The sequence below is a fragment of the Epithele typhae genome (assembly GCF_022376455.1).
Source record: "Epithele typhae strain CBS 203.58 chromosome Unknown BXZ73scaffold_37, whole genome shotgun sequence".
NCBI classification, from domain to species: Eukaryota; Fungi; Basidiomycota; class Agaricomycetes; order Polyporales; family Epitheliaceae; genus Epithele; species Epithele typhae.
Genome location: NW_025954228.1, coordinates 35,310 through 58,222, shown reverse-complemented (window position 1 = coordinate 58,222; position 22,913 = coordinate 35,310). Strand labels below are relative to the sequence as shown.

General features: G+C 59.7%; 7 protein-coding genes across 7 annotated transcripts; 5 read left to right on the top strand and 2 right to left on the bottom strand.

The window, feature by feature from the left end:
* Positions 1 to 1,164: 1,164 nt before the first annotated feature.
* Positions 1,165 to 4,326, bottom strand: BXZ73DRAFT_78849 (uncharacterized protein; the record flags this gene model as incomplete). Its single annotated transcript, XM_048022944.1, has 11 exons — positions 1,165 to 1,181; positions 1,207 to 1,321; positions 1,373 to 2,232; positions 2,305 to 2,391; positions 2,694 to 2,751; positions 2,932 to 2,947; positions 3,087 to 3,303; positions 3,422 to 3,544; positions 3,606 to 3,665; positions 3,727 to 3,854; positions 4,061 to 4,326. 11 exons carry the CDS (start codon positions 4,324 to 4,326, stop codon positions 1,165 to 1,167), a joined length of 1,947 nt encoding a protein of 648 aa, XP_047876106.1.
* Positions 4,327 to 4,929: 603 nt separating this feature from the next.
* Positions 4,930 to 6,808, top strand: BXZ73DRAFT_49692 (FMN-linked oxidoreductase; the record flags this gene model as incomplete). The annotated part of the gene is made up of 5 exons (XM_048020299.1): positions 4,930 to 5,224; positions 5,274 to 5,390; positions 6,001 to 6,322; positions 6,398 to 6,529; positions 6,583 to 6,808. The coding sequence occupies 5 exons, from the start codon at positions 4,930 to 4,932 to the stop codon at positions 6,806 to 6,808; spliced, it is 1,092 nt and encodes a 363-aa protein (XP_047876105.1).
* An 897-nt stretch (positions 6,809 to 7,705) lies between these two features.
* On the top strand, positions 7,706 to 9,051 carry BXZ73DRAFT_49668 (G-protein alpha subunit; the record flags this gene model as incomplete). Its single annotated transcript, XM_048020292.1, has 5 exons — positions 7,706 to 8,169; positions 8,270 to 8,392; positions 8,466 to 8,601; positions 8,657 to 8,895; positions 8,952 to 9,051. The coding sequence occupies 5 exons, from the start codon at positions 7,706 to 7,708 to the stop codon at positions 9,049 to 9,051; spliced, it is 1,062 nt and encodes a 353-aa protein (XP_047876104.1).
* A 3,514-nt stretch (positions 9,052 to 12,565) lies between these two features.
* On the bottom strand, positions 12,566 to 14,959 carry BXZ73DRAFT_49706 (P-loop containing nucleoside triphosphate hydrolase protein; the record flags this gene model as incomplete). The annotated part of the gene is made up of 8 exons (XM_048020306.1): positions 12,566 to 12,730; positions 12,786 to 13,027; positions 13,082 to 13,142; positions 13,192 to 13,417; positions 13,464 to 13,650; positions 13,702 to 14,098; positions 14,159 to 14,396; positions 14,451 to 14,959. Coding segments are annotated over 8 exons (2,025 nt in total), but the record flags the coding sequence as incomplete, so codon positions are not given.
* Positions 14,960 to 15,407: 448 nt separating this feature from the next.
* Positions 15,408 to 16,879, top strand: BXZ73DRAFT_91000 (insert subdomain of RNA polymerase alpha subunit; the record flags this gene model as incomplete). Its single annotated transcript, XM_048025825.1, has 6 exons — positions 15,408 to 15,563; positions 15,622 to 15,729; positions 15,825 to 15,994; positions 16,046 to 16,296; positions 16,371 to 16,610; positions 16,701 to 16,879. 6 exons carry the CDS (start codon positions 15,408 to 15,410, stop codon positions 16,877 to 16,879), a joined length of 1,104 nt encoding a protein of 367 aa, XP_047876102.1.
* Positions 16,880 to 17,565: 686 nt separating this feature from the next.
* On the top strand, positions 17,566 to 19,567 carry BXZ73DRAFT_49670 (phosphatidylserine decarboxylase-domain-containing protein; the record flags this gene model as incomplete). The annotated part of the gene is made up of 7 exons (XM_048020293.1): positions 17,566 to 17,894; positions 18,284 to 18,377; positions 18,440 to 18,573; positions 18,634 to 18,750; positions 18,806 to 18,904; positions 18,962 to 19,294; positions 19,354 to 19,567. 7 exons carry the CDS (start codon positions 17,566 to 17,568, stop codon positions 19,565 to 19,567), a joined length of 1,320 nt encoding a protein of 439 aa, XP_047876101.1.
* Positions 19,568 to 19,991: 424 nt separating this feature from the next.
* On the top strand, positions 19,992 to 22,269 carry BXZ73DRAFT_6003 (P-loop containing nucleoside triphosphate hydrolase protein; the record flags this gene model as incomplete). The annotated part of the gene is made up of 8 exons (XM_048021701.1): positions 19,992 to 20,386; positions 20,445 to 20,676; positions 20,740 to 21,115; positions 21,170 to 21,356; positions 21,410 to 21,632; positions 21,686 to 21,746; positions 21,803 to 22,044; positions 22,105 to 22,269. Coding segments are annotated over 8 exons (1,881 nt in total), but the record flags the coding sequence as incomplete, so codon positions are not given.
* Between the last annotated feature and the right edge of the window lie 644 nt (positions 22,270 to 22,913).

The following is a 22,913-nucleotide window of genomic DNA, read 5'->3' as shown; positions in this document are numbered from 1 at the left end:
GCGTCAGATCGCCAGAAGCATGGGAAGCAGGCGCTCACAAACCCGGCAATTGCACAAGCCCCACACATCCCTCCGCGCCTCCGCGACGACCGTACGTGCGACTCACACCGAGGGCCCCATCAACCGCTCGTGTATCACGAAGCGCACCTCGACCGCGCCCCACCCGCCCAGAACCCTGTCTCTGCGGGAGAGCACGGTCGTCCGCAGTGCGCCGCCGATGCCCGGCTGCGATGTCGACCAGCGTGTCCTCCGGATGGGAGTTGTCCTGGATGAACGGGCGTCGCCATGTCCTACTGGTCGGTGGGAGACCAAAAAGGGGAGTATGTGCGCGGCGGCAGAGAGTACGGACGGGCCTGCTGGGTCCGCGGGTGGTGAGTGGCTGGCGAGCCAAGGCAGGAACGTGCGTGCCAGGATGGTTCACCGGGGTCGCACAGCGGGTGGTATATCTCCGTTGGGAAGTTTGAGAATCCAAGAACACATGCGGAGATTCTGGAGGGCCGAGTGAGCAATATATAGATGGCGAACACGGAGACTCACCGAGGTGGACGACGCGCCAAACGGGGGGCAAGCAGGGGTCATAGTGGGTGAATATCCGTCCACCGGCCGTAACAATCGTATTCTAAGAATGTTTCAGTCGCGACAGCTCTGGATCGAGTGGTGACTTCCAACCCACCTATGTCCATGTGTAAACGCCCTTGGGCGTGCATTCTTGGGCAGCACTGACGTATCTCCCACAATAAAGCGTTGGTGCTGTTAACACTTTCAATCTCGGGAACATCGCACAACTTCACTTTGACCGGTGTCCGTGTACCTTGTGCACACAGGTCAAAGATCATTAAACGTAAGTGAAGCGTAGGTAAGCGCAGTTAGCCACTCACCGTAACAGTACTCCTCGATCATGCGAACGACAGAACATGCGAGGTGCATGTACTCAGCTCGTGGCCGAGGCGCGCGATGTGGGAGCGACGAAATTTGAATCTCAAGCGTGCGAAGCTCTATTGGAGTGCTCCAGGAGCTCAAGATGCTTTCTAAAAGGGAGAGTTGCGAACTTGCAGCGACAAGTGGATTGCCCATATTCGTCACATGGATTTCACGAAGTGCCGTGAATCGTTTGAGATCGAGTCCCAGCGGTTGCCCAGTCGCTGCATCTACTGCAGTGGGATCTCAATTGGTAGCCGTGTCTGTACGGAACGAGCAGTCACTCACCAGCAGAGTGCGGTGCAGAGATCGCGTACGGCAAGTCGAGATCGAGACACGCAAGTGCCTCCGACGTGAGCGCGCGCACGATGCGTTCGAGCCCGTGCGCTCCAATGGCATCTAGCTGACAAACGGCAGTCAGCATCTCTCCGCGCACGCGCACGCACGCACTCACACGCAAGACCTCCAGCCGTCCCAAGAACGGTCCACCTGCCCGCGACTGTGGCCGACACGGGCCGCACATGAAGCCCGGAACGACCCCGAGCACGTCCCAGCGCACGCCCCAGATCCGGAGCTCGCGCACGGTGCCAACCGCGGCGAGCAGCCGCGCGAGGTCGGCGAAGTTCTGGAAGACGATCGAGTCGAGGCAGAGCAGGTCGAGCGCCGCGAACGCGCGGTACGCGTCCCACCCACGCGGGTGCACGGGGAGGTGGACCAGGAAACCCGCGGGCGAGTACCTCTCCCGCCATCGCCGGTTCGCGCCCGCGTGGAGCTCCAGCACGCGAAGGCCAGAGAGCGAGCGCGCGAGCACTGGGGGCACGAGCGCGACGAGGTTCGCGGGGGGGTACTGTTTCCGGGTGCCCGTGGCGACGGTGCAGTGGACGAGGAGCGTGTGGACGTGGGCGCGGAGCGAGGGCGCGCGGCGGAGGGTGGCGGCGAGGTGGGCGAGCGCGGGGCGGTCGTTGAGCTCGAGGGTGTGGAAGAGCCAGGCTTGGGCGCGGGGGCGCCAGGCGCGGCAGACGAGTGCGCAGCGGCGGAGGGCGGCGTGCGCTGGGGACTTGTGGGCGGCGTAGTCGGCGATGGCGGCGGCGTGGAGTTGTTCGCCGAGCGCGTCGATGAGGTGGAGGCCGACCTTGATGGGAAGACGTGGGAGGTCGGGAATGCTGAAGAAGAGACTCGAGCTGGGGCTGGGGGACGCGGGGGAGGAGGGAAGGCTGAAGAAGTCGGTGCTGGAGTCGACGCTCGAGGAGGGCGTCGGACTCGGGTCGCGTGGGGGTGCAAGGAGCATGGCGAGGAGCGGGGCACGGAATCCACCTTCCCGGGTCGTATTTCAAGCCTGCAGCGTGTGGGTAAGTCGCCGTTCCCTTTTGAGGGCGTGCGACATACCACGGCGACTCGCCTTGACTCCCAATCGCATCATATCCTTCAGACAGCCTTTCTTAGCAGTTCTTAGCTCAGAGCTCGTTGATCTCCCTGGGTCAGCCAGGGTCAGTCAGACCGCTCAGGCACATGGCGGCCAGGCTGCGTGGAAACAGCAGCTCCGAGTGTTTGAAATGACGCTAGAAGCTCATTCATGTTGAATTTATGAAAGCATGTCGCGTAGTCACTGCTCCCACCAGCAGGATTAAAATGCCCCACATCAGGAAAGAACAGGCTTTAAGTGCATTAGACGTGTTGCAGCTGGGAGCGTTTGTTTGAGTAGTGGACGAGAAGAAAAGAAGAGATTTGTGCCGGGGTACGCGTAGCATATGCAGGGGCCAGCTCTCCCCGTTGACCCTCAGCATCAACGTTCATTGAGTGACAATGGCTCTGAGTGACATTCGACGGCTGGGACTGAGAGGAGTTGAGTAGGCGTATGTCGATATGCCGAGATGCTTTCTTGGGTGAGCATGAGGAAGTTGCGTAGGCGGAAGGCGGGGAGCAAGACCGAGTTCGTTCGTGCATTCGGGGCACTCTCTCGGTGGGTATCACAATGAGACATAACCAAAATGGTCGGTAGAGATACACACGTACAACGTACAGATCCAGGCTACAGCACAACGTACATTTTCCGCGCGTAAGATGTTACAAAGGGCGCGGCCGCCCGCGCCCCGCGCTGCAGGTCGCTCCCTGCCTCTGCCTCTGCTCATGCCTGCCTCGGCTCCTTCCTGGCCTCCGGCCTCACTCACAACACGAGCACTCCTCCAACGACCGCAACTACGACCGCCCACATCGCACCCCATGCACCGAAAGAGGCGGCGTCGCCGGTGTTTGTAGCTCCGGTGCTAGTGCCCGTGGAGGGGGCGGGCGGAGCGGTGACGGTCTGTGAGACGGTCTCGGTGCTGCGCGCGCTCGTGGAGGAGCGGGTGGACGTCGCGGGGGGCTGGGTTGTAACCGTCGTTACAACTGTAATGGGAACTGTGGGCGGCGACGGGTCAGTCAGAGGATCGGAGGAAAGGCACAGGATAGGACGCGAGTTGTTCCCAAGGCGCTGAGGGAAGAGGGTCGACGAGAGAACACACACCTGAAGTCGAGGTCGAGGAGACGGTGGTTGTCGAAATGGACGCGGTGACGGTGGTGGTGGTTGAGACCGAGGCTGACGTGCTGGACGATGCAGAGGACGACGGGCCGGAGACAGGGGGTATACCTTCGGATTCCGAATGTGTCAAAAACGTTCTCACAACTCTAAAGTCAGAAAAAAGGCTCACCGGAGCTAATGGAGGTGGTGCTCGTTGAAGTCGCGCTTGTGGGCACGGAGACCGAGGTTCCTGAGCGCGACGTCAGCTCCCCTGAGCTAGGCACAGAGGAGCTACGAGAGGAGAAACGTACCAGCGAGCACGCACTCGGTCATAAGCGTGGCCTGGCCCGTCGCCTTGTCATTCGCGGAGCAGGCAGTGGTCATGCAGTTGACGGCGTCTGGCATGAAGTCGGGATTGTGGCATGCACAGTCGAAGTTCCTGCATGATGGTGTCAGGATTCACGTGATGCCTGGATCCAGGCGGAGAGGGGGGGGGTGTGGTGGACGCGAGGATCAAGTGGGGAAAGTGTGTGGAATTGTCACTCGAGAACCGCGATGGCTCATCTTAGCAGCACTTTTAGAGCGTCCCACCAAGTCCAAAGGGTGGGATGCCCAGCAGAGGGAGCGCGGAGAGAGAATACTCACAGTCCGTTGCCGCAACCTACAGCCTGCACTGCCTGGTCGGCGCACTGCTCGGCGCACTCGGGGAGGCCAAACACCCGCCTGTAGAGACGCGAGTCGGGGAACGCGCGTGCGTCGACGCCTAGACCAAACGCAGCCTGGGCGGTCTTGGGGGTGGAGGAGCGGCGGAAGCCAGAGGACCAGGACCAGAGGATGAGGAAGATGGAGAGGAGGAGCCAACGGGGCTGGGAGGTGAGGAGGGAGATCGTGAGCCTTCGTGGTTTGGTCATTAGGTTGTTGGGAGGGGGAGAGCGCGGCCTAGGGCGGCGGAGAGAGCGGGGGCGGCGGGGGCGGAAAAAGGGAGGAGGGACGGGCCCGGAAGGTTATAAGTATGAGGGCGAAGAAGCACAGGTGTCGCGAATCGCGATCAAAGAAAGACTCGACAGCCCGCCCGCCAGCCTCTGACCGCGCGGTCTCCGCCTGGGCCTGCGCCGCGCCAAGCACTGGCCACCCTTCGCCGTCTGTGCTCGCGGTGGCCGAGCGCGGTGCCCCGCGGCGGCAGCGGGGGCGAGTCCGGCGAGCCCAGATTGAGCCCAGGCGGGCGCGAACGGCGCGGCGGAACAGGATCAGATGACCGGCTCTGTCGAACACTGTCGCCGCCGTTCTCTGCCATCTGGTGACTGGTCAGCCTCGCTGGTGAAGACGGACGCGGTGTGCGCGCACATGGCTCGACGATCACGCGCACTGGGCGGGTGAGATGGAGACGGAAAGCGTCCGTTCCGGGGACAGTCGGCATTCTCCGCTAGCCTTCTCGACAACCCAATCTCTGCTGAGTCGTCTGCCGACTCCTGCCAAAGGCCCTCGCCTCCCGTCATAGCCAACAAGCCACATTTATGCCGGCAGCAACCCCCGCCTCACACAGCCTCGACCTCTCGCGCATCGCCGCCCCGATGGTCGGCCAGAGCGACCTGCCCTTCCGCCTCCTCGTCCGCCGTTACGGCGCCTCGCTCGCCTACACCCAGATGCTCCTCCCAGACCGCCTCCTCTCCGATCCGGACTACCTCGCCTTCCACACACGCGGCCTGCGCGAAGGCGACGACCGCCCCGTCGTGGTCCAGCTCTGCGGGAACGACCCGGAGACGGTCGTCCGTGCTGCTCGCACCGTCGTTCACCGTGCAGACGCCATAGGTGCGCCTCCGCGAGCGGATCGAACGATCTGAGCGAAGGCCGATCGGAGTTGACGGGGGAAGACGTGCAGATTTGAACTTGGGCTGTCCGCAGGACGCGGCAAGGGAGGCTCACTACGGCGGGTACCTGCTTGGCCAGAAGGACTGGCCGCTGGTGGAGAGCATAGGTGCGTTGTTTTTTACGTCCTTGGTTTGGACTCCGTGCCCTCGTCGCTTGCGAGGACTCTCTGAGTGATGGATTGAAGGGATATGAGGTACTGTGCGCCCTTCTTTCGCTCGCCAATCACGCGAACGTATGCAGGGCTCAGGTGCCTTCTCCTGCCTTGTTCTGCGCTCAGAACAAGTGCATGCGTGTTTCCTTGATGACATCGATGACGGATCTCTGTAAGGCTTGCCGAGCTTTGACGCTGGGTGGTCACATCGCTGAGCATCTGGGGTCCACTAAGCAGGCCCGGGAACGCAGTCCAGTCACACGTTCGTGTGAGGCCAATCAATTGGGCATGCGTAACGTTTATAGTGCACAGCGCGGAGTACCTCCGGATATAGGTGCTTGGTAAGGCACACATGTTTGTTCATACCCCGGGTCACGTAGTACTTATGAGCATACATGCATTAAAACGAGTTTATCTACCAAGCTTTCGAGCCGCAGCGCCTCATCCAAGCCGGAGTGAGAGCTGCGTGCATAAGCCCGTCAATTTCCCGGTGCATTTGAGCCCAATTCGCGCTTCATATGCCTCTCACCCTACCATAAACCCACGCTGACGTCTTCCTCTATAGTCTCGGCGCTCTCCCATTCCCTCCCGGTCCCGGTCTCCTGTAAAGTGCGGCTCACGCCCGACCCCGCACATACACCCATGCTCGGTGCACGTCTCGAGGCCGCCGGCGCGTCCTGGCTCACCTTGCACGCGCGTCAGGTATCCGCGCGGCGGCGCAGGCAAGGAGCCGCGGACCTAGCCTATGTCGGAGCCCTGAGGAGTGCCGTGCATGTGCCAGTAGTCAGCAACGGGAACGTGCGGACCTGGGAGGACATTGGGAGGAATTTGGAGGAGACGAAAGCGGATGGAGTCATGGTGGGGGAGGAGTTGCTCGCAAATCCATGGTGCGCACCGTGGACCTCGGTTTACTTGAGCGTGGGAGGTTAATACCAGCTGATCAGAGTCGTTCTACCGGGCAGTTTGTTCGCGGACAAAGTCCCGGATCCGGTCAAGATCTCGCTCGAATATCTGGCGCTAGTCGAAGAGCACCCCGAGACGGCCACGATGCAGACGGTGCAGATGCATGTCCGACACTTTATCGAAAAAAAATGGTGCGTTCATTTCCGACACGCCATCCATACCAAGACTGACGGGCGGAGGATAGTGGGCGCCGCCCGTGGTTCACCAAGTTCCGCATGGCACTCGCGCGCACTGAGACCCCGGCGGACATCGTGCGGCTCCTCCGCGTACGCGTGCAACGTTGGCGCGGGCTCCCGCCGCTCGAGCACGATCGTTGGTCGAGCGACAGCAAGGACGATGATGACGAGCACGAGGACGGGCCACGGGAGGAAGCCGAGGATCTGTCGGGTTTGGGATTGTGGGACCTCTAAGGGGCGAGGATGAAATATACAGTGAGCTGGCGCTGGCTGCGCGGGACGATCGGGGATCGGGCGAACGCCAACGGGTGGGCAGCGCCACAGTGCTAGAGCAGAGGATGAGTTGGACAAAAGGGGCGTGACACCTCCTGCGGTCCGATCGTATGCGTGAGCTGCAAGTCCACAGGCTGTGCGAGTCGTATGCGCACGCCACAGTTCACCGCGGCCGGGGAGCGTGACCGTGAGGCCGGAGCTAGGAACGAGCGGCGAGCGCCGAGGGGTCCCCAGGAGGCCATATTGCTCGGCCGCCGGCGCGCGGTGAAGCGAGACGGATCAGGGCCCGACGAGGCGGGTTATATTGCGGTGGAGCGCTACGCTAATGAAGGCGGGAGGAGACGACGGCGAGGACGTCGGACCGCGACGGGCTCCTGGACACGGGCCCCTGGAATCTGGACAGAGTGGTGCGTGCGGACGAGTGCAGGCGGCGAGGGTACGCGCGGTCGTCGTTGGCAGACTGCACCGCGACAGATGGTTTAATCTGCCAGGCAATGAGCGTCTATCCACCGGCAAACCCGTCACGTCACGCCCCGGTGCGCCCATCACGGGCCGGGCGGACGGCGGGCGACCGCTGCGCTGCCTTCTCTTCCCCCACCGACGTCGTCCGTCGCCCTTCGCTCTCCTTCGCCTTTTCCCTCTGCTCCCCTCCGACCCCTCCGACCCCTTCCTCCCCTCCCTATCTTCCCCCGCCGCCCCGCCGCCCTCCTCTCGCGCCAGGGACCGCCTCCCCTGTTCCCCCGCTCTCCTTGCTTTCTCCCCCCGCGTCCCAATCACCGACAAAGGCCGTTGCGCCCACCTCCCCCGTGCCCCTCCCCACACTCACGCGCGCCGCCCTGTGCCCCCGTCCCCGCCGCGATGGGAAACTGCGTGTCGGCGCAGGACCGCGAGGCCCAGCTACGCTCCCAGGAGATAGACAAACGGATCGAGGAGGACTCGCGCAAGCTCAAGAAGGAGTGCAAGATCCTCCTCCTCGGCTCGGGCGAGTCTGGCAAGTCCACGATCGTCAAGCAGATGAAGATCATCCACCAGAATGGCTACACCCCCGAGGAGCGCATGACCTACCGCCCTACGATATACAAGAACCTCCTCGACTCCGCCAACCATATCATCGGTGCCATGCGCAAGCTCTCCCTCGACTGCGAGGACCCTAACAACCGCGCGCAGCTCGACAGGATCACCGGCTACCAGCTTGACCCAGAGCCCACGTCCGTCTTTGCCGAGGATATTGCACAGGCGATCTACGACCTCTGGAAGGACCCGGTCATCACCAAGGTCATGGACCACAGTAGCGAGTTCTATCTCATGGACAGCGCGAGCTAGTGAGTCCCATTCTCCTGTTCATCTCCCTCCCACCCCACCAGTCCTCGTCCCTCCGTTCGCACCCCCCGAGTACCAGCTGACTCAGTCTGCCCCCTGCAGTTTCTTCACCGAGGCCCTCCGAATAGGGACCGCGAGCTACGTGCCGACAGAGACGGACGTGCTCCGCGCTCGAGCGACAAGTAGGGGCATCACCGAGACACGATTTACATTAGGGCCGTTATCGTAAGTTCCCCCTTCCATATCACCTTGCCCACCGTCCGCTCCCTGAATCCGTCCGCTGACCGGCTGTGTGCAGAATACACATGTTCGACGTTGGGGGCCAGCGGTCAGAACGAAAGAAGTGGATCCACTGCTTCGAGAGTGTCACGAGCATCATCTTTTGCACTGCGTTGAGCGAGTACGACCAGGTCCTGCTCGAGGACAAGACCCAGGTGCGTCTGAGCATGAGGTTTGAGAGTGCGGGCCAGAACTGACTGCGAACTGCAGAAACGGATGGCAGAGTCGTTGATCCTCTTCGAGTCGGTCATCAACTCAAGATGGTTCCTCCGGACATCCATTATCCTCTTCCTGAACAAGATCGACGTCTTCAAGAGCAAGCTGCCGAAAGTGCCACTAGAGCGCTACTTCCCCGAGTACACGGGCGGCCCCGACATCAACAAGGCGGCCAAGTACATCCTCTGGAGATTCATGCAGGCAAACCGGGCACGACTAAGCGTGTACCCACAGTACGTTCGCCGTCGGTGCGGTTGCCTGCGTCTCTGTGTGCTAACGTGAGCATCAGCTTGACACAAGCGACTGATACGTCAAATATCCGGCTCGTCTTTGCGGCCGTGAAGGAGACGATCCTCCAAAACGCGCTCAAGGACTCAGGCATCCTCTAATCTCGCCTCCCCTGTTCGATGTTTCGCACTGTCATTGTTGCATGTCGGGGAGGTTAGTGTCATGTCTAGTTTTGTCAGGTGCGTCTTCGCCTTCCCTCCTCTGCCTGCCCAGGGGCAGTGCGCGTGCACGGTGCTTATCAGAGGTCACCGTTCGCACAGGGTCCCACCACGCATTTACGCATTCGCTCGTTGCCTCACGTCTGTCTGTACACGCACGCATGTTCCATCTTCATGTTCCATCGTCCCGTCCGCCCGTTCATGATCTCTCGTCGCTTTTGTATGTTGTCGCTCCATCTGGTATCCCTTCCCCTCCCACATTCTCCCAGTCCGGCCTATTCTGGCTCGCCTACCCGCCTCTCCATCCCTCCGCGCTTGCTCTCGGCCTATCCTCCACCTCCGGTTTGTCCGGGATTTCCTTATCGTCCTACGGCTATATTTGTCCGCCCTTCGCGCCCGCCCGGAAGGAACGTCGACTGGCCCGCGTTGTTCCACCGCTGAAGGGGGCGGTGCACCACTGCGTCACCCATCGCTCGCATCATCCTCCGCCATCCATCCTTGCCGACCTTGTTCTCTGCCGCCCAAGCCGTAAGCGGCCCGTTCCGCTCTTCGTGTCCCTCGCCCACCGACGGTTACGGTCACCAAGTGCCCTACGGTCCTTCCGTTGTTCTCTCGACGGACCCCGGCGATTGCAGCCAAGCCATGCTCGAACGAGTTGGAACAGGGCTCGCGGGGCGTACAAGGCACACCACATGGCGCACGGCCCATCGCGTATCGAACCTCCCGGCCAACTCGGACGCACTCTACCAGTCGCGCCGAGGCTGGTGCCAGCGGCCTCCCACACCCGCTGCGTGGCGCTTGTTCACTGACCACAGCTGGCAGAGACCGGCCGACGATGACGACGAATGTCGACGAAGGACGGTGGTTTCCCACACTGACAACGTCGGACTTCCCATCCTGGACGACTCCTCTCATCCATCCATCCATCCATCCATCCATCCATCCACCCCATCCGCCTCCTGCCTCTCGCCTGGGACATTGCGCATCCCCACTCTGCGCACGAGCTCGGCCTCTAATTCTGTCCTGGTGCGGCGCGCGCCCCTGCTCAGCCCTGCTCTTGGTTTGTCCGTTTGTGCGGGATGTCATTGATAGACTTGCGCGTCCTCCTGCTGCCTCTGCCCCATCCTTCGCCCCGCACGCTTCTCCACCCTCCCCTCACGTCCCCGCGTGTGACCCTTTATGCTGTTGCCGCTTCAGCCTGCCCTCAACTCACGCCCCGCCCGCGTTCGCATTCGTATAATACTTACTCAGCATGGACGGCCTTTTCCTTACTACGTAGCTCCCATCTACCCGTATCCACCCCCACGTAACGGCCCCCGTCCTACTCCCGCCGCCCGTTCCCCGCCCGCCCGTCGTCACCCGTATTCGTACCTTATATTATTCTGCGCCCTGGTGTTTTCCTCCCCCGTTCCCGTCATCACCCGCGTCACTCGCCCGGTTGCGGCTGTCCAGTCTGGTTGTAAAGGAAGAGAGGGAGAAGTCGAAGAAGACGAGAGCGAGCGAGCCCGTGCGGCGCACTCTGTACATATATACTTACCCCGCAGTCGGCAGTGCTGCCTCCTTCTCCCGCTGTCTCCCGTACGCACGTACCGGTTTCCCGATGATATATTGTCTGGCGGTCTGACTCTGGTCGGCCTAGTTCCGCGCTCGCCCTCGGTGGGAGGATTGCCTTGAGTGATTGATCAAGGGTGGGGGCCACTACCTGTGCATAGAATGAGCCCAGTTGCTCGTGCGCCCGGCGCGCCACATATTGGATAAGCTAACACATTGGAAAAATCCGTATGGTACATGCGCGAGACCGTGTCGCGCTGGGAAGACTTCCAAGACTTTATACTGCGACTTCTCGGGAACTGCTCGTTCAGGACCACTTTCCGAACATCGACGTTATGCTCGTCCACCAACTGCTCTTCGTCTTGTCTTGACCCTGTGCCTGCGCACGCTGCGCGGCTTCCGCGCGCGCAACAGTGTCCTTTATGGCGTTGCTCCACAAAGTTTGGGTACGGTCTGGGGCTCGCGGCTGAGCGTTCGACGAGGTAGGAACACGGTGGGCGGTGGGATACCGTGACGAGGCGGGTGCGATCGTCGAATGTGTGGCAGCGAGGGTGGAGGCCTTGTCGGTGGGGACGAAAGAGAAAGTGGGCGCACTGCTGCGGTACGTCATGGTGATCGCGGCGGTCGTGGTCGTGTTGGTAGATTGCGGCTGTCTTGTTTCGCGGGATGGAGCGGGAGTCGTCTTCAGCGTCGAGAGGGGCGCGTAGGGGACCTCCTGCGCTCCGAGATAAGAGGACGGGTATGCTCTGGGGGACGAAGGCGGCGCGGACGGGTATGCTTTGGGGGGCAAGGGCGGCGCGGGCAGGTGGGACGTCACCCCGTCGGCGCGATGGTGCTCGGGACGCGCTGGCGCAACGACGGGGGGCTTCGAGGCAGGTGCAGCCTGTGCGGAGTTCGTGTTGGTCCCAGGGCGAGTGGGCGCGGTTTCAGAGGCGAGACCTCGTGTCGTCTTCCATCGATTCTCGCCTTCATCCTCGCATTGCACGACCTTTGTAGCGCGTGGGGGAGTGGAGCATTGAACCTTCAAGGCAACGCTTCTACAGTTCTCGTGGTTCGAAGTTGGCGCGGTTGTGGTCTGAGGGGGGGTCGGAGGAGGTGCTTTGGTCAGCGAGCGAGCGGCACTCTGCGGCAAAGCGGCTTCAGCGGAGAAGGTAGCAGGGGGTGCGGGGCGCGGGGGAGAGGGTGTGTCGAGGCCAATGGCGGAAATTGACTTTCTAGCAGGGATAGCCGTTGTGACGGTGGTCGTGGGCTTTCCATGCGAGACGCCTCTGCCGCTCGGAAGCCGTGTCATGGGCTGCGAAACATCCCTTTGTGGTGACACAGTGTATTCATTCTTTTTAGCCGCGCTCCAACCGGATGGGAGTAGAGAAGTGCTGGACGCCGGAGTAATCGGAGTGGTAGTCGGAGCGGACGACGACGACGACGACGACGACAAGGGAGACAAGGTGGCAGCAATAGTAGGGGCAAATGAAGGGACGGTACTAGTGCTCGTGGCCTGGGCTTTATCGACCACTGCGCGCACCACCCGAGTGTCAACCCGAGGTGGCTGCTGCTTCGTACGGCTAGCCTTCCGCTGTTCACGCTTCCCTTGATCGAGGCCCGAGGGAAGGACGGCGGTTACGTTAGAGACCGCGATAGGGTCTATCCACGCTCGGTCACTCCACTGAGCGGAAAGCTTGCCAAGGAGCGTGTGCGCGGCGACGTTATGGAGGAAGGCGCGATTGGTAACGAAAACCATTCCAGCAGAGCAGCGCGACAGCATTACGTTCATCCGGCGGAATGAATTGAGAAACCCCGGGGCCGACGTGCGGACGGTCGAGATGAGGACGAAGGGAGATTCGTGGCCTTTGGTCAGGCAGGACGTTAGAGGGATCCGACGGGATATAGATTGAAGATAGTGCACACCTTGAAAGCTATCGACGTTGTACACATGCTGCCACGGGAGATTCTCCGCTTTAAGTCGCGCGACAATCAGACTTCGTTGAGCGTCATACGGGGTGATGATGCAAAATTCACGGGCACTATAGTAGTGCTTGACGAGGTTGACGATCGTATACACCTCTTCGACGTTCTGCGGGTGCATAGAGTCAGCTCGGTGAAAAGGGGCAAAAACAAAGGCGTCTCACCTGCCAACTTGAACCTTCAAAAGCTTCCTCTCCTTTGTGTACATCGACCAATCGGATACAGGAAAGGTTAGTGATAGGGTGTATGGACTTGAGCTTTCCACGATAAACCCTTTTCGAAATGAAATTTCCGAGCGGGACAGGCATACGGTACTGCGTGTCAAGGAAATGCCTCGAGCGCTTGAGGTGGGCAAAGTCGAAGATAGTAGCCATTTCTGGCGCATGCTCTCTTCCGTATGGAGGCACTGTGTGAATAGTCGAAACTCAGCATTGGGATAATCTCTCATCAAAGAACTCACGTTGATCCGGATCGCCAAACATGCAGACTTTCCTAAGCTTATCAAACTTGACGAAGAGATGCTATCCAAAGTTCAGCGCCAATACTGGCATATAAGAAACCAACGCGTACCAAAAACTCAGATGAGTCGATCTGTGAAGCTTCGTCAACCACAAGGCGCTCAACGGGAACAAGTCGTAGGAGCCCGCAGTCGATTAGGGCGGGGTTGGAGAGCATTCCAAGAGTACACAAGATGACTTTTGATCCCTTCAACATGCGCTCAGTGTCAGCATGAAGTCGTAGGTCGTCCGACCTGATCAGGTGCTCCTCGACACCCTGCTTATACAGATGTTCATGCCTGTAGATGTTATTGCCAACTCGATACATCAGAGCATGAGGCTTACCATTCAAAATGGAACTCCTTAGATACGATGATTTTGAAATCAACAGCATACCCAGGTTCCACGAGCTTTTCGGCAATGTTCTTGACTCCGACGTTGGACTGAGCAATGACCCACACGGGCTCGTTCTGGGTGCACCATTTCTTGAGAGCAATAGCGATAGTCGACGTTTTGCCCGTCCCGGGTGGGCCTGAATGATGTACGTCAGAAAACGACTGTATGTGAATGCCCGACTACGCACCTTGAACCACCACCATCGGCTCTGCCGTATCCAACATCGCAGCAACTACCTTCTTCTGTGATGGATTGAGAGGCTTCTTCCCATCCTCGTCAAGGAGCACCCCGACATGGGGTTGTCTGCCCATCTGCCCGTTGGACAAGACATGTTGGTCTGGGAACCACAGCAATTTCACAAACAGTGCGTCTGCGATAGACAAGTCCTGGTCCTGGAGCGCACGACGCACAAGTGTATCCCTGGCTCGGTCAGCAGTGGTGGGATCCTCGCGACCCTCGACGCGCACGCTCCGGATGGCGCCGCGGACACGGCCTTCCATTAATTTGACGTTGGTCGTGCGTCCATCGGCGCCCATGGCCTTTCCAGTGACTTTGCCTTCGTCGGTCTCGAAGACGACTTGGGTCTAGAGCACACAAACGGGGATGTTGGAATGAGTGCTTGAGCGGATGGATTCGGGGCGTACCTGTTCGCCCTTGCGAATTCGGGTCTTGTACCGTGCGTTCTGGACGAGGAGGCGCCCGTCCGCGTCTGTCTCTGCGTGGTCCAGCTCGCCCTCTAAGACCGTCGGCTTCGCGACCTCGAGGCGCTCGACATTGGCAACGAGCTTCGCGAGCACCAAGAGCTCCGGCGGGGAAAGATTACGGGTGTCGATCTTGGGGGTGCCCGCGACGCGATCGTGGACCTTGGGGGCGTGGGCTACCCTGAGAAAATCCAGTCAGCGACGCTGGGGGCACAATAGAGAGAGGAGGATATACTTTGCGGCGAGCCATGCGCGTAGACATACACACTCGACGTTTTCGGTGTACCAGAGCTCGTGGACCCGAGGCTTCAACACCTGGCTTGGTAGAACTTCGGCCGCCCACTGGGCTGGGCTCCGGGGCTTGCCGTTCATGGTGACCAAGTCGACACCGACTGTGCGCGTCTGAAAACGACGGTGGATGTGGAGTGCAATCCGCTCCATGCCGAAAGCGACGAGTGGGCGAGCAGGATCTCCAACGAGGCTGGCGATGTCGGAGGCGGCGTAGGTGGTGGCATCGCTCTCGAAGAGCAGGGCGAGGCTAAAGATGGCGTAAGGGGTGGCGAGGGCGATGAGGTTCAGTTTTCCGCGCTTTGAGAGCCTGCAGGCGACGCCGATGGAGGACACATCGTTGGTGTGCTCAGCGACATGTTGGGCGAACCAGGCGGGGCCGTGGGTGGGCGAGGTGTAGAGCGGGATGCTGGAGGGAAGAGAGGGAAGGAAGTGTTGCTCGACGGAGTCGGGCATGGCGGCGGCCTCATGGAACGCGTTCTCAGCGAGAAGAGACCATGGCCTGTGCTGCGGTAGTGGGCCCACCCGGCGGCTCCCCAGCGTTCACTGGACGTCAAACAGGGCATTGAACCTTGGGGTTGACATCGGCATCACTCGTCGCCTGGTCATGCCGGCAAAGGATCGAGCCAGTTGCAGGGAAACCCTGTCCAGCGGAAATGGGTCAGTTCGAACTTGATGATGTCGAAGAGGAATACTACGCGATGCGAGGCCGTTTTCGCAACGAAAGGCTCCTTGGGCGTACGTAGCATCTCCGATCAAATATTTGTCTCACAAGCGCCGTCGGAGATTCGGAACAGTACTCAACTTTTACCACGCCTTTCAAGGGGTTGTATGCAGCGCTAACACCATCGTTCCCACGTGCGCGCAGGAAAGTCAATTTGCAGCGACGGCCCGCTCAGCACAGATGGCGTCCTCTTCCTCCTCCCTCCCCTCCTCCGCCCTCAACCCACGGCGACATGTCGGTGTCCACGCAGAGCGCGTATCCGACGTCGCAAGCACAGAGTTCCCCGGCCATTACCCCGGTGAGGATCACAGTTGGAACCTGGATGACTTCAAAAAGGTGCGTCTTCGCCGCTGGTGCTCGCCGGAACTAGACGGTCCAACACGGCTGCACATAGGAAATGAGCGTATCAGTCAAGAGACTGTCCCAACGATCGGTCGAGTTCGACTTGGTTGGGGTGGACGCATCAATAGCGAACGCCTTCCGACGAGTATTGATCGCGGAGGTCAGTCCTTCCTTCACTGGTCACCCCCGTCCCCTCATGCGTAGGCCGCGTCCTACGCCCGCGGATATGCGCATCTGTGTTGACAAATACCTCAGGTTCCCACCATCGCAATAGAGGATGTATACGTCCATAACAACACCTCCGTGATTCAAGACGAAGTCCTCGCCCAACGCATCGGCCTCATACCCCTCAATGTTGACCCTCGCTACTTTGAGTATCGTCCAACGGGAGGTGTCCCCACCGACAGGAATACTCTGGTCTTCCAGTACGCCCCCTCGCCCCTTCCACAGTCCCATCCCTCACCTTCCTTCCGCAGGTTGAACGTCCAATGCGAACGGGCGCGCAAATCCACAAAAGATGCATCTCCTTACATCCACGAACATGTCACGAGTGGTGACCTTGTATGGGTCCCCCAAGGCGAGCAGGAGTCCGTGTTTGCGGACAAGCCTGCCGCGGCTACCAACAAGGATATCGTACTCGCGAAGTTGCGGCCTGGGCAAGTGGTGGATATGGAACTCCATGCGATCAAAGGGGTTGGGAAAGAGCACGCGAAGTGGAGCCCTGTCGGTGAGTGCCGGATTTTTACACATTTGTTTTGCGCGAAGGAGGGTGTCACGTTGACGCTTGCGCTACACGCACAGCTACCGCTACGTACCGTTTGCACCCGCTCATCGTCCTCAACCCGTCAAAACCTGTGCCGCCGGAGCACGCTGACAAGTTTGCCAAATGCTTCAGCCCGGGAGTGATCAAGGTCGGCGCGAATAGGACCGTCACGGTCGATGAGCGGTACTTGCGCACGGATACGGTTTCGCGCGAGGCACTCCGACACAAGGAGTTTGAGGGCTGTGTCGAGCTCAAGCGTATTCGTGATTGGTTCATCTGTGCGTCCCTTGTTCTCTGCTCCTCCCCTTACCCGCCCCACACCTCGCTCTCTGCCCTTCGCGCTGTGCCCAGCTGACCTCGATGCCCAGTCAGCGTTGAATCCGAAGGCCCATACACGCCACAGGAGCTTTTTCCGGAGTCGGTCAAGGTCATGCGCGCCAAGATCGCGGCGATTCGTGTGGCGGCGGAGGCGCTCCTGCGAGACACCCGAGACGTGAACGGGGCAGAGCCGGACGCAGACGGCGACGTCGAGATGGAGAGCGCGTGACATGTGGGTCATTTCCGATGTGCGGGAGAGACGCGTTAGCTGAGATTGTACCTTCTGTATGCAGTATTGCACGCTACGCTGAATGCTGGCGTTTGTACTTGCTATCACGCCGCAGCACTCACGGGATGTGCGGGGACGTTTGTTTCTGTTCAGACAACCCATCAACATGCGCAGCTTGGTATGAGAATGCTTGGCGGTACAATGTACTCTCATTTGTCGTGTCGGCGGCCTTGCGTGACGGCCTGGGACGAGTGCCTGAGCGTGAATGAAGGTGAATGTATGGCCGTAAGAGGCAGCGCAGCTATTTCCAGCGGACTATAAACAGCATCAAGCCGTGTATTGGCTAGATGCCAGCTATTTATTCCTACTAGAGTCCATTTGTAGTGCCTAAGTACTGCTCCCACTTACCTCCTACTTACCCGCTATTAATTGATCCAAGATCATCCGCATCCGCTGCTGCGCATGGCGCTCGGCAGCGACAACTCGCAAGCGCGTCATGAATTCACGTACCTAACTTAATCGTGCCCAGCATGCACCGGCACCCACAGCTCGAGCCGTAGCCCTTATCCCCTCTCCTCCCACCTCCACCCGTCCCAGCACCTCCGACTTCTCTCCCACCCGCTCTCGGGACAGCGTTCGCGTCGAGCCATCAGTCCTCTGGCTTCAGCCTCGCTCCCCGCTCAGCGATGGCCCACCGCTCAGCCGCAGCAGCGGGCGCGCGCCCGCTCGAGGACGACGTCGCCGCGCTGCACGCGCACCTCCCCGCGTTCGTGAAGCCAGCGGACGTCGTCGCCGCGCTCGAGGCCCTCGTCGCGCGCTCCGAGACGGAGGCGGACGTCTGCGCGTCCGCACTCGCGCCGTTCGACGAGTCCGCGCACCTCGAGGGCTTCCTCGGCCTGCCCGGGCTCGAGGAGCTCGCGAACCGCTGGCACTACGGCAACTACGTCGCGGTCAGGGGGAAGGATCCTGAGGAGGAGGGCGGGAAGGTGTTCGAGAGCATGCCGTTGTATACGCGGTGAGTTTCGCGGTTCACGTTGTTGTGCATGTTTGGAGGGAGGGTGGGGCCGGCGATATGAAAAGCTCAGAGTGCGTAGCGTCGGTCAACGCGTCGGCCTGTGCATTATGAGCATATACATATGCACCATGAGACGGTTGCTGGGTAGCGAATGGCGATTTCTCCACAGCCCTGGCTATGCATTACGAGCATATATACATTATGAGCACAGAGTGCATGCATGGCTCGCGGGTGTGCGATGTTATTGATGTGATCCGTACCTTCGTGGGTGGACATGATTTTATGTGCGGAGTAGGCGGGGTCTCTTCAGAGAACCCTTTCCCGCTTTGTACTATCCTCCACGAGAAAGCGCACACAGGCAGTCAGAATACTGATGCCTACGTCCGCAGGCTGGGAATGCACCTCATGTTCTACGGCGCGCTTCAAATAGAGCTCCTTCGAACCTCCGTCATTATCAAGCTTCTCAAGGAACTCTCGGAACGCGTATGTCTTCTCATTTTTTTTGGTTCCATGCGGTGCCAAGAACTCATCGCGCTTGCTCGCAGGAGGGGCGAATATATGATTCACCACAGTCCATCCAGTCAATACCGTCGTTCATCAAGACATACTCCCTGAGCCTGGACGAGTTGCTTCAGCCTGATATTGCAAAGTACTCGAATTTCAACGACTTCTTCCACCGGTGCGTGTATGTGATGTCGTGCCGGAATTCGAGTATTGATCGCAGCGTTGTTGCACACAGCAAGCTGAAGCCCGGTTCGCGACCAGTTAAGGATCCCGAAAACACTGCGCTGTTCTGCAGCGCGGCGGATAGTAGATTGACTGTGTACCCGTCGGTCGGAGCAGCTCAGCAGTTCTGGTAGGCTTGCCAACGTTTCTCATCCAAAATCTTTGCACTTACACCATCGAACCAGGATCAAGGGATGCCACTTTTCCATCCCGTCTCTCATCGGTGAAATTCCACGGTCTGTGCGGGCGCGGATGTTCCTTGGCGGGAGTATTGCTATCTTCAGGTTCGTCCGGCCCCTTCTCGTTTGTCCGACATTGTAATTGTAACGACACGACTGCAGACTGGCGCCACAGGACTACCACCGCTTCCACTGTCCCATCGACGGCGTGATTGGTGACATCACCGAGATCCCAGGGCAGTACTACACTGTCAATCCTATGGCGGTGAACGAGAGCTGCTTTGACGTCTTCACCGAGAACCGACGCTCAGTCATGTACATGACGCACAAACAGTCCTCCGCTCCTGTCGCAATTGTCGCCATCGGGGCGATGCTGGTCGGAAGCATTGTCTGGACGGTCACAAAGGGGTCTGTGGTCAATCGCGGCGATGAGCTCGGGTACTTTGCGTACGGAGGCAGCACCGTGGTTGTCATCTTCCCTCCTGGGGTCTGCCAGTACGTTCTCGACGCCGTGTTCGTACATGCACCATTTTGACGTGTCTTCTTGCCCATAGGTTCGACGAGGACTTGCTCGAGAATTCTGTTAGGCCTATCGAAACGCTAGTCAAGGTCGGAGAATCGCTCGGAAAGAGTGTTCTCTCACAGGCTGCGTTCGACGAAGAAGCGGTGCTCGCAGCCGCGGACAAGAAGCTTGATGCGAGCGAGGATTCATCCTCATCGCCATTCGTTCGGTTGAAGGGAGTCATGCGGAAGCTGTGCTGCATTTGATAGCGTTTGCTTCCGGAACTGTTGTGCGTCTTGGATATTCCTGCTGTACTTCTGAACTGTCCGAATATGATACCCGTGTCTATCGCTTCTTTCCCGGCGGCGTTGCGTGACTGTCAACTGTCGGGCGAGGAAGAAGGTATGTGGTCACCGCGTCCACGCAATCTTCAGCTAATCTCCTTGTTTACCTTTGCGGGTCGGCTACCGCAGCATCGAGCGCCAAAGCCCTTTGTGTGTTCACCGAAGGGATGTCTGTCGTGTTGTCGCACAAACACCCCTGCTACCGTCGAACCCTCTCATCCACATCGCAATGTCTACATCGCTCTCTCAAGACTTCTTGCCCCCACCTGTTGCCCGAAGCAGCATCCCTCTGCACACCCATCCCACCACCGACCCCGCCTGGTTCGCGCGCCATGCCACAACGCACACCACTCCCGCCATCGGCGTCTCTTACCGCATCTCGGAGGAAGGACACGTTGACCTCCTCGCCCTCGCCACCCCTCATGCCGTGTTCTCCATCGCTCTCCGGCAGGATCTCCCCCGCGCTACGCAAATTGCTCTTGCGCGCCTGCTGGACGACCGCACGCGTCCACTGGCGGGATTCAGCATGGGGCGGGTTGCCCTGCACCTCCACCGCCGCCTTGGGGCACACGTCGTTGGTGTCGACCTCGGGGTGCTGTTGGGAAGAGGGGACAAACCGGCGAGCGCGGCGGAGTGCACGAGGGATGCGGTGTCGCGGGGGGTGCCCATGGGCGAGGTGCACCAGCTGTGGTGCGAAGCCGGCGAGCGGAGCGTGTGCCTGCGGGCGTGGCTGTCGGCTATGTGGGTCTTTGCGTCTTGCTGCTGTTGGCCGTTGACTGACTCGGCTCGTCCCGCGCAGGATCGCGCACACGTCCTGTGAACTTATCCGAGACGCGCTTAAAGTCGACACGCGAAACCTTCCCGCCGCGGCCCTTACGTGTCTCGCCGTGCAGTACGCGAGCGTCGAACGTGTCGAGGCCTTGCGGCCCACTCAGACGGAGGGCGAGGTCGAAGAAGCGCAGTTTGACGAAGAGGGACGCCTCGTGGTCCGCAACAAACGCTTCAAGACGCGCGTCCGGGCAAGCGAGCAGGTGCGGTCCCCCAACCTTTCTTTGACGAGGGCCGTGGTGCTCACCTACACTGCGCAGACCCAGGTGGTAGTGGAGACAGAGACGCAGACTTTCACTGGGCGCGCGGTAACGTCGTCCGGGCGCGCCACGGGCTTGTTCCTGAAGGGAGGGCCGAAGGTGCTCGATGGCTCCATCGTGAGCGTGCGGGTTGTGGGCCGGGAGGAGGCGACGAACGCGGAACGGGCGAGAGATGGCTTTATCTTTCGAGCGCTGCGGGGGGAGACGAGGCCGCTTGCGTCCGCTCACTTCGTGAACGCGTTGTGGTTCACCGAGGGACAAGCGAAAGTGCAGAAGAGACAGCGAGACGGAGCGAGCGTCTTTCACCCGCGGTTGAACGGGTCACAGAAAGAGGTCGTGGAGGCGATGTTAGACCCGGAAGAAATGCTGGTGGTTGCTCACGGTACGTTTGGGCGTTTCCTAGGACGAAAAAAATGGGGTGCTGAGGAGACCACAGGACCTCCGGGGACGGGGAAAACGTCAACAATCGCGGTCGCGCTCGGGGTCTGGAGCTCTGCGCGCAAGCCGGTATGGGTCGTTGCGCAATCGAACGTTGGAGCGAAGAATATAGCGCGGACGCTCATCAAACCGGAATACGCGATTAACTTCAAGCTTATTGTCTCGAAGGATTTTCATTTCGAATGGTGCGTCGACCGTTTGCACGTGCTCACGCTTACATCTCATTATGAGGTCGCAGGCATGAGCATCTGTACGGGGGAGTCGAAGATCACTTGATAGTATCCGACGATCTCACCAAGCTGGCGGACACTGTGCGCATGCTGGATGACTCCCAAGTCGTTGTGTGCACGCTGTCGATGCTCTCGAACCCGGCGTTGGACGGGTGTGGGTTGACGGACCTGGTGCCTGTTGAGCGGCTTGTGATCGACGAGGCTTCCCAGATCGACTCTTTCGAATTGATGGTCAGTGCAAACAGTTCAGTGTTCGCATGGGATATACTGAAGTGCCATCATAGCATCTCTTCTACAAGTTCAACAACTTGCAAAAGGTGTGCATGTTTGGGGACCCAAAGCAGCGTGAGCGCCGTGATCTGTTCCTAGCGTTTGACAAAGTCTGACACTTCAAGGAATAGTCCCCCCTTATGGAAAGGAAAACACCACGGACATGAAAACCATCTTTGACTTCAAACATCTGAAGCCTGCGGCCTACTTCCTCAACACGCAGTATCGCATGCCGGTACTTTTGGGCGAATTCATCTCCAAAGAAGTGTACAACTCAAAACTACGGTCGGAGCACAGCAACCAAGACAGTTTATGTATTCGATTCGTGGACGTGCGGAAGGGCGAGGAGGGGTACATGGGTGGGAGTTGGCAGGTAGGTACTCTGTCGTTCGATCTCTCCGCGCCTATGATCCATTCTTACTGGGACGCATAGAACTTAGAGGAAGCTCGTGCTATTGTCAACCTGGTGAAGAACTATTACAGACCCCGGGACTTTTGCATCATCACCCCGTACGACGCGCAACGCAATTTGATTGAGAACCAGCTGAAGGCTGCGAGCCTACCGTGGGACTATGTGTACAATGTTGACAGCTTCCAAGGTACGCGCTATGGTGTTGATTGAGTGTCGTTTTCTAATCAGAAACCGCATGCACAGGTCATGAGGCGAAATACGTCCTAGTTTCGACCGTCCGCACGTCCTCACCCGGGTTCCTCAAGTCCCTCAACCGGCTGAACGTCATGCTTACCCGCTGCACTGCGGGCATGGTCATTGTGACCAAGCGCAGCTTCCTCAAAGGTCCCGGCTGGGACACGCTCCTCGGCCGGCTCGCGCAGCATTGGGAGGAGCACGACCGCGGGACATGGGTTGACGCGCTGGAGGTCTCCGCTGGGCGCATCTCGCTCCCAGGCGTACGTCGGGTCGGGCAAAGCGCGAACACTGCGCTTGCTTCGCCTCTTGGTAGGCTTGCGGAGCGTCCGAGGGGGGCCGTATCGTCGATGGGAGGGTTCTCGCCTGCTTTCGTGCCTCGATGGGGCGCAGCGGCCAATGTGCGCCCTTCGCCCAGTGTGGAGGGGATCAAGGCGCAGGCGAGCCCAGTGCAATCGTACGTTGGGGCGCCACTGACAGAGGATACGTTTCCATCGCTGCCGGTGGACGATACTCGCAGTCGTCCTGTCTTGCAAGGGAGATGGAAAAGGGGGTCCGACGCGTGCAAGCTCTAGGCTGGTGTTTTTGCTTGTGTT